The sequence below is a fragment of the Mixophyes fleayi genome, chromosome 9 (assembly GCF_038048845.1).
Source record: "Mixophyes fleayi isolate aMixFle1 chromosome 9, aMixFle1.hap1, whole genome shotgun sequence".
NCBI lineage: Eukaryota > Metazoa > Chordata > Amphibia > Anura > Limnodynastidae > Mixophyes > Mixophyes fleayi.
Genome location: NC_134410.1, coordinates 125,173,493 through 125,183,172, shown reverse-complemented (window position 1 = coordinate 125,183,172; position 9,680 = coordinate 125,173,493). Strand labels below are relative to the sequence as shown.

The window sequence follows — 9,680 nt, the reverse complement described above, 5'->3', positions numbered from 1 at the left end:
CCCACTTCAACTTCAGGGGATCTTTCTTCGAGAAAACCAATAATCAGTAAAATGTTGAGCCTACACCTGTGGAGGTTGCTTTATGCAAACAAAAGGCTTCTAGTCGGGATGGTTGACACCTGGCGTGCATTGCTACCTGGCGTTGCCACCTGCGTGGCTGAGGACCGGCTGAGTGAGGTGAGCTGCTGAATAGTATTTTTGTATATTATTCGGCAAACCAAGTCCGCCCTCTGTAGAGAGTTTCTGGAGTACTGTGCACATACCCAGGGCCAAGAGATATGGGCACCAAATCTGTGTTTTATATTCCCATAGATATGAAAACTGGTGTTGATCGAATCTCTCAAAGCCAGGAGGTCTAAGGGAAAACATCAGCACGTCTCAGCTGCCAGGCCACCCCACTCTATCCCACATATTTGCGTTTTTAAAACGTGCACTTACTCGCTGTGGGCATTTTTATTCCACGTCAATGCATTTGATGCACGTCAACGCAGTGGAAAATATAAGTTCAGATGAAAAATTCCATCTCATCCCAAATCCAGTACACAAATGTAACGTGATTTACATGTGATTTAATTTGACTTTTAACATGCATTAAAAAACACAATCAAAATGCTAGTGTGTATGTAGCCTATATGAGTATTGCTCTCTAGTGTACCAAGTCTGTTATCATTCCTCTGTCTGTGATGGAAGCATTACACATCTATGACATCATGTCATCCTGCTAAAGTACCACCCCCCCAACTATGCCAATTATATCAGGACTGTCCCGGTATCCGCCACAGTAAACACTATCTTGATTTGTGACTGTCCAAGCTGAGCTACACCAGAAAGGGAACGAAAAAGCAAACTAAGGGGCTTGTTTGGTCTATAAGTGAATAATAGGCGACGTCAAAAGGAGCGGGGCTTTGGAATCATTAAATGTTCGTTATTTTGTGACTACAGTATCAATATTTGAACGTTATACTTTTATTTCAAGCCAAGGGGAGAATCCAATTAGTCGCCATAGAGGTAGGAGAGAAAATGAGCGGAAATTTCTACCGTAATTGTCGGCAATGTGTGTGGCGCGATGTAGGTGTGTCATATCGCTGCCAATTGAATTCCCCCCAAACAATAACAACATTATCTTGTATTAAAAGGGGTTTTCACTATTGTTTAACAAACTATTTAATATTCTTTGGGGGGAATTCAATTGCGGCCGATGTGGCGGATGGACATCGTTCCACGCACAATGTCGGCAATTACGGTAGAAATCTCTGCTCATTTTCTTTTGCACCCCAAAAATGAGAGATTTCTGTCAAATCTCCGCTGCGAAACGTCTCACGGAAATTCTGGAGACACTTTGCGGCTAATTGAATTCCCCCCTTTGAACGCCAAAAAAGTAAATTAGGAAAGAGTGTGCTAGTGAGTAATAGAGAGCATTTGTGTCATCACCGATTCAGTGGATGTTTTCAGAATCTCTTTATCACCCCCCAAAAAAGTTGATTTTTACAAGTCCTTTGAGTGGCAGAGATCAGACTCCGGCCATTATTTTCATAGGGAGGTATTTTACGCCATGCAGGCAAATTCCCATTAGTAAGCAAATTCAAACCAATGCAATAAAATAATACGATGTAGAAATGTAACACATGAAATGAATACTGCCGCGGGGTCCCTTTCCACTAAAAATAATCCAAGTTTTAAAAAAACGAGGGTTGTCCAAAAGTGATAGTGGCCAGAATTTCATCTGCATGAATATGTATCTGTTTAGTAAATGACCAGAATAGTATTATATTGTTTTTAGGCACAAGTGCATCGTTGGCAAACATTTTTACCTATTTTTGACACAATATTCTGTGGTCAATGGGTGTTTTTAATGTTCACTGGATGCAAGACATCCACTGTATGCACCGTTACTGGCATCACCCTTCCCCTTTATTGTACAGAAATGGGAAATTCACAAAATCCACTGAAAAAAAGTAAATACATTGTGCTTTACACTGTCTCGGGGTCCTTGGAGCACCACAATTCCCATTAGGTAATCTTTACTGTATTTCATTACAGCATATTGCTTTGTATTTTGAAACACTTCTCTTTCCACTTATTTTAAACTTTAAGGGGTAGATTTACTAAAACTTCTAAAAAAAGAAAAGTGGAGGTGTTGCAACCAATCAGATTCTAGCTATCAATTTATCCAGTACATTCTAGAGAATGACAGCTAGAATCTGATTGGTTGCTATGGGCAACATCTGCACTTTTTCTTTTTAGACGTTTTAGTAAACCTACCCCTTAGTATCTAGAGGATAAGAATAAATGGCACAATGTATGTATCTAACATGCGGTAAAGTGGAATTGTATGGTTGGTATTTTGTCACTATTAAAAAATAGAGACACTTGCAGGGATAAATATTAAACATTTGGGACTATACCTGAAAATTAGGAATAGTTGGCCACGTTACAAGACAGCCAGTGATTGGAGCATGCCTACAGTGAAATGGATAGGATATCTGTACAGCAGGCCAATTTTAGATGCAATTAGTCTTTGCATGAGGAAATGTTACCATCACTTCAACACGTTAGGGGGAGAAACAGAATATAGCCCTGGAAACAGGATCCATGCAAGACTAGCAAAGATGACCTCTGACCTGTGCCCTGTGACCTCCAAGCTCTGGCTGATGGATTCACCATGTGTCTGTCTGGCTGCCAATCTGAGTTATGTTAGGCTGACACTGATCTACCCACCTGCAAAACCACTTGTCTGTCAGGGTGTGAAAGTGGCGGACACATTATATCTCTAAAGAATTCCACCCTCCAATCACTTTACACCCACAACTAATAAAATATTTGCATTTCTGCTCCTTAACCACTGCTTGTTTTAGCCACGTTTATGGCTTAAGCTAATCTTGAGATCTACTCTGTACTTAATGAGGACCCCCCCCCCCACCTCCTAGCAGCTAGTGCAAACTTCTGCTACACCACAAATGCCGCCATTTTGTTCTGCAAACCCGCGCACCTTGGTGGATAGCTAGGCGTGTATGGATTCTGAGCTGTGTCTCAGCCTTTTACACAATATAAACGGGGCCCAGAGTAGTTTAGGCGACAAATGTTGCTTCGTTCAGGAAGAAAGACTGCAGGAAATAGGTATTGTTATTAAAAATGAATATTTATTTTTATTATTTAACCGGTAAAGCACAGGAAGCCAGTTCCATGTCCTGGAGACCGATACATTTTTCTCAGTTGTTATACGTCAACCCTCCAATCTGACCTCTATATAGACAGAGACCTTATCGATGTCCTCTCGGTAAACAAAGATTAAACAGGGCGAAGGGCGCTTGTCTGAGCAAGACCTTGGGGTAATCACAACACAAAGTCCAAGAGATGCCATCGGACTATTGTATAGATAATTGGATAAGCCACAGCTTAACAAAGGTTCACAAACAATCTTTATAGTAAATGATCACGCAACAAAACACGGTGTAGATAAAGTGATTAAAAATGAATTATCCTATGGTCGGATAGACTATTCTACCCTTTGCTGATGATTTTAAGAGCTTGATGAAGGCTCCTAGGGGGAAAATGTACCAAGCAATGAGTTTCCGGCGGGTTTAAAAAGTGGTGACGTTGCCTATAGCAACCATTCAGATTCTAGCTGTCAATTTGTAGAATGTAGTAAATAATATATCATATGTCTGGATGGTCTCTAAAGTAATCTCAAAATGAAAGATATGCCCTTTATGTACCTTTCCTCTACCAAAAGTACAATGATGGAGACTAACATTATTTTTACACTGCTAGAATACCTGCTCACTCTATCTCTTCTCTTTCATTTCTATATTATGTCAGTAGCAAAAGAAAGGGAGAAAACAGGTAAAGGGGCTTGAGAATTTAGGAAGATCCTTCAAATATTGACTCCACTTTTGTACTCGGTTATTCTCAGGACTGCAGACATGATGGTAAAATGAACATGGAAAGAAATAAGCAAGTCAGGAAAGTTGTATAATTCCAGACTGACAGATGCCTCTATTACTCCCGGCCTTGTTACAATGAGAATTATAGTCAAAAGGAAAGTTAAAGACTTGAAAACAGCAGGTACTTAAAAAAAACATTCTCACGGTGGTACATATGATATGTCTGACATGTAGACATATGAATAAAAAAATGTATTTAAAAAAAAACGTGAATATAAAGCCTTCGGTAGTACCCAAGACGAGCAGGTCCCTCTCTAACCTCCGTCTGCACCGTCTCCATCAAATGTATTGTCTGTTTTCATGTATGATTTGTTGTTCTGTACGATTCTTTTATGCTTGGTTTGTTATACCCACTGTCTGGCCCCTTAAACATAATTAACGATGATACAAAAGTCAGGGTCTTTCCTACAGGCCGCCAGCCAAAGACTGTGACCTCCTGCGAGTGGGTCAGAACAAAGCTGGTCAGTTCCTTTTCGCCTTGCTCGGCGGCCGGGCAGCGTCAGCTTTGGCCTGCGAGTGGCTAAGGTTTATCCAAGCATCTACGATCAAGCAGGAGGGGATGACAATCCACAGGGCGTTCATGAAAACAAAGTAGAACCAGAAATAGATTGGGTGCCACATCTCACTGTGCGAGAATCCCTCCCGGTACTCGGTGTAGAAATACAAGACGTCACCGTAAAGCTGCCCTGTACGGGGAGAGAAGAGTTAGCAGATCGTTCCTACAACAAAGTCCTTAATAAATGGAGGGGAGTCTAGAAAGTCGTCTCTCCCAAGCGAGGGAACCTATCAAAACACTGATGTATGACTTTGAACCAAAACGGGTTACTAATAAATTACCAGACATTTCTTTTGTCTACGATTGTCCATGTCTAAGAGTCAACCATGCCGAGTTCTCCCCAGCTTCACCTATTGGCATTTAAACCACAGACAACCACCAACTAGGTTGTCCGTCTCCCACTTGGAGGAACCCCAACCCAGTCCCAGGAGCGTAACACCGGGGCACTTCTCACCAAGAGACACGATGAGTTGCAGCACAAAGCGGTACGGATGTTTCCGAAAGAAGGCGATCACGGTCCACAAACTCAACGGCCCCCAGGCCCAGGCGGTGATGGACTCCATGCAGACCGTAAAATTATCTCCTCTGTGGGAAGAAAGGAGTGTGACGGAGGGCATAAATAACAGAATACGAGACAACCACCAGCAACAGAGGCAACATGGCTAGACCTAAATCTGTACTTGGGTCAATGAGGAGCCGGGGACACCGATATGGAAGAAACGAGAAGGAGACATTCACTGAGGAGATGTTAGGTAGAGACACCCAATAAAGAGAAGACCAGAGGCAGACACAGGGAAGAGACAACCACACAGGGATAAGGTAGGAAGAGACACGAGTGGTAGTGATCAGTCTTACAAAGGAACATTCAGAGAGAGAGACACACAGAGAAGACAATAATAACCGAGATTGGAGATATGGGCCAATACACTTGCACAGAACACATTGGAAGGATGCGCCATTGAATACTCACATGACATATCTACTGTCCCCTTTGCCATATTCTTTCCCTGGGAAGAGATATAATTACAGACTGATGATACAGATAGAAGACGATCACCCATCCCGGAGATGTCCTACTAAAACCACTTGCATGTCGGTCAATAATGGAGCGTTACCAGTTGTAGACAACGCCTACAAATCTAGAACTGGGTCTTCCTCCATACAGAGGGTCTCCTCGTGATACCAGTCCTACTCCACGTTTCATTCTCAAAGCCCCCCACCCTCGTCTAATGTAGGCCACCCAGCCGTTGGACCATGACCCACCGTGATCAGGAAAGACATTGTTCTCACTTACCCTCCTACTGACCCTTATAAGCCCATTTCCTGCTTACTAGCCCGTCCAACCAGAGATTTCCTCCAACCCTGAGACAACCCCCCGCCATCCCCTTCTTACACAGCTGCGACAGAAACGCCTGGTCCTTAGGGATGACCGAGTAGTACCAGGAGAACCAGCCCTCGATAACGCCATGGATGAAGGCACAGATCATGAACCAGCAGACCGCCAGGCGGCGTGCAGGACTCATACCGGACACCTTTCCGGAGAGGATCCATATTAAAACCAGTAGGACCCCTGACACAGAGAACAGGAAGGTCAAGATCTCCCACATGGGACGGTCATTGGGACGGTAACCCTCTATGTGCAGGTCACGGGGCCAGTAAGGGTGGGGAGGAGATCCTGTGTCCGGAGCCATGTTGTGTCTTGAGTCCACCTGTTGGAGAGGAAGGACAATGAGTAAATCCAGCACAGAATATACATCACCAAAAGAACACACACTGACCCTGATTCATTAAGGAACATGTATGCCGATATGTGCTGTATTTTGCGTAAAATCGCTCCATGCACGGCCCAAACCGGACCAAACACCACTGAACACAGCAAAGTCCAATTCATCTTCGAGCCCAAAGTACCCTTACTCCAGCCTACGATTTCATGAGCGAAACAGGGAGGGGACTGGTGGTATATACAGTAGTGAATGTACAGTAATGGCGTGCCAAGCTGGAGCTCACACAGCAAAGTCCGATGCAAGCTTGGGACATCTCTACTGTATGTGATTTTCTGTTGTATCACTTGCACCAGCTACAGGTCTGCTGTAAGTGCCGATTACTAGTGATGACGGCTGTGTGTGCAGCTAGAACATGTGTTTGCAAACAAGAGCAGCTGTAAAAATTAAAGTTATGTACAGTAAACATTAATAACATCCTAATAAATGTATACATATAACAAATGCAAGGGAAAAATGGCGATTTTCCCCTTGCATTTGTTAGATGTATATGATTATTGAGTACCATTGGGAATTGTGTACTGTAAGGTAAGAGGCTGCTTTTAGGTCTTATTGCGCAGGAATACCCCAATTTTGTTTTGTGTATATAACCTAATAAATGTATTATATAGGGGTGACAAAAACTTATTTTTATTTTTTAATGTTTTGTCATTAATGACTACATTATTAACAGGTGACATTAATTGAATTTTTGTTTTCTGTGCGTGACTCTATATTCCACATATGTATTGGCCGTATCCTGCAGCATGTTGTCTGTTAGAGCAGAGCGGACCTAGACCCGTATTTATCAACAGACGTATCTTCACATACACTCCTTGTTGAATACGGACGAGCGTACGCCCAATGTACGTGCTTAAAAAAAACAAAAAAGCACATTACATATTCTATGCGTTCCTTGATGAATCAGGAGTTCTATGTGCAAGAAACAAGGGTAAAAGGAGATTGACAATCTCTGCACCAAAGTACCTACAGGAAACTAGTTCCCTAAACTCTACACATGTTCAGGACAGAATGTGTCGGTATAAATCCACCATTGGGGCTATTCCTGGATTCCAAGCAGAAGATACTCAGACTGGGGGCATTAGATCAGGTAGTTTTACAGTCAGCGTAGAAAGGGGTAGTCACACAGGGGACGATGGGCGATTCACTAAACACATTTAAGAAACTGACATCCTTTCTTGTAAGTTTTGTTTGTGAGATCTATAAATTAAACTCTATAAGTAAATCCCAATTGTAAAGCGCTACGGAATTCGTTGGCGCTATATAAATAAATGTCGTTGATGATGACTCATTGGTGTCACTAATCTCTGGGATCCGGGAGGAATTGATATTCCTTTGAGAGTGTAAATTGCCCCCTGTGTCTGTTTCTATTATTCTAGAATTTATCAGCACAGTCACACTATACAAAAGACAGTTTGCAGGATATGTTACCCCTGCCTGCATGATTCCTTATCACATTGCGACAATAGTCTAGTTCTATTTTTTTCACCCACTTATTTTTGCATTGCAACAACTGAATCAATAAAATTGAGCAAAAATCATATCTCTTTTTTTTTTTTACTTTTTTAAGTTTTGAGTTTATAAAGTAAAGCAAAACAAACATAACAATGTATAGGAACCATTTAATGAATGAAGAATGAAGAACACCCTACAGTGGAATATCTGAAACCAATGGTTTCCATCTCATAGCTGCGCTGTATTTTGGCAATAATTTTGGAGGTAGTGGAGACTTCCAATGCTGAGCTATAGCAGCCTTACTGGCGATGAGTATATGCCCAGTAACGTAGGGGTTATTGCGTTGGAGATGAGGCAGGTATAGGTGTAATATTGCTACAACAAGAGCAAGATAGGACATTGGATTTAGTAACCTGGGATATCAGATGGAAAACCTCGGCCCATAGTGACCTGAGTCCGGGTCATGCCCAGAAAATGTTCACGAAGGTACCAACATCACCACATCCTCTCCAAGTGTTTAGATACTGAGAGCCAGATTTTGTGGAGCTTACTTGGGGTAAAATAGATCCTGTGGACTAACTTAATCATCAACTCCGAGTGGTTGATGCACTTGGGACATTTTATAGATATTCTGAATTTTTCTTTCCCAATCTTCTTCTGAGTTACTAATCCCCAAGTTGGTTACCCAGGTAGCTTGGACCGGGAGGTCACGAGAGTCAACGGGGGGGGGGGACAGAAGGGTCTGGTACCATATTGGAATGCCACCAGCATGGGAGGGGGGAAGAGAGTGACATTCATACATGGGTGGGGGCAGGCTTTAGTGCTGGGGGTTGTGATGGGTAAAATTGTATCCAGTGTCTGATCTGGAGATATGTATAAAAATCTGAAAATCATATCTTTAATATGAATGAACTAACAACTGGAAACTAGCATGGGGAAAAAGTCAAACAAATGTAATATAATATAATATAATATAATATATATATATATATATATATATATATATATATATATATATATATATAATATGTGTGTGTGTGTGTGTGTATATATATATATATATATATATATGTATATATATATATATATATATATGTATATATATATATATACACACACACATATATATATACACACACACATATATATATATATATACACACACACACATATATATATATATATATATATATATATATATATATATATATAGGGTAATACATATACATTCTATGCACTCACCTGCTCTTCTGTCTGCAGAACTCACACACCTCTCTCTGTACAATCTATTCTATACCCAGAGTAACCCCGCCCACTTGTCACACTTCCTCCAATCCCTGCCTGGGGGGTGTCATGAGCCGGCCAATTACAAAGTGAGGTTTCAAAGACTCATAGAAGAACGACAGCGCCCCTCCCTATTGTTGATTGAAATACCACACATCATTGGTTAAAGCGAAGAGGGCGGGACTTACTGTGTTCAATGGACCTCGCAAGACGCTCGTCCCATGCCCGCTGATTGGTTAGAAACAGAGAAAGGGGCTGGCACACACGGTGTTCCTATAGCGTCGCTGCTCGCCCCTCCACGATGGGCGGTTACCATAGTAATACCAGCGCTAGACACTGGAGGGCGGGCTTTCTCTCAGAAAGAAAATGTTCCAGGTCAGTGCGCCGCCATTTTATTGGTTAGACAAGAGTAATTCATGAGAGAGCCACGTTCCTAATCTGGAAAATCAGTAAGATCTATTATTACCACATGATAATACGTTAATGCCACTGGCACTTAGACAATGACATGGTTCAATTAAATTAAAAATAAAAGCACAAGCTGGCATTGTGTGTCAGCTAGTAATATCCTGTCATACATTCACTCTATGTTTAAATTTAGATTTGATTTATAATAATGTCCCATGTTTCAAAAATAATATCTCCATTATAGACATATAT

The 9,680-nt window shown here is 41.6% G+C and overlaps 1 protein-coding gene across 1 annotated transcript; it reads right to left on the bottom strand.

Moving 5' to 3' along the window:
• Window positions 1–3,120: 3,120 nt before the first annotated feature.
• Window positions 3,121–9,055, bottom strand: EBP (EBP cholestenol delta-isomerase). The gene is made up of 5 exons (XM_075185567.1): window positions 8,979–9,055; window positions 5,894–6,209; window positions 5,471–5,507; window positions 4,955–5,085; window positions 3,121–4,630 (listed from the first exon to the last, which is right to left on the bottom strand). Exons 2-5 carry the CDS (start codon window positions 6,189–6,191, stop codon window positions 4,407–4,409), a joined length of 690 nt encoding a protein of 229 aa, XP_075041668.1. The 5' UTR covers window positions 6,192–6,209; window positions 8,979–9,055; the 3' UTR covers window positions 3,121–4,406.
• Between the last annotated feature and the right edge of the window lie 625 nt (window positions 9,056–9,680).

Bases quoted from the DNA above. Each gene is read 5' to 3' on its own strand.
- EBP (XM_075185567.1), bottom strand. From the start codon at position 6,191: ATGGCTCCGGACACAGGATCTCCTCCCCACCCTTACTGGCCCCGTGAC. The intron at 5,508-5,893 runs GTAAGAAGGGGA...ATCTCTTCCCAG, and splicing joins GGCGTTTCTGTCGCAGCTGT to GGAAAGAATATGGCAAAGGG. The intron at 5,086-5,470 runs GTGAGTATTCAA...TTCTTCCCACAG, and splicing joins GGGGACAGTAGATATGTCAT to AGGAGATAATTTTACGGTCT.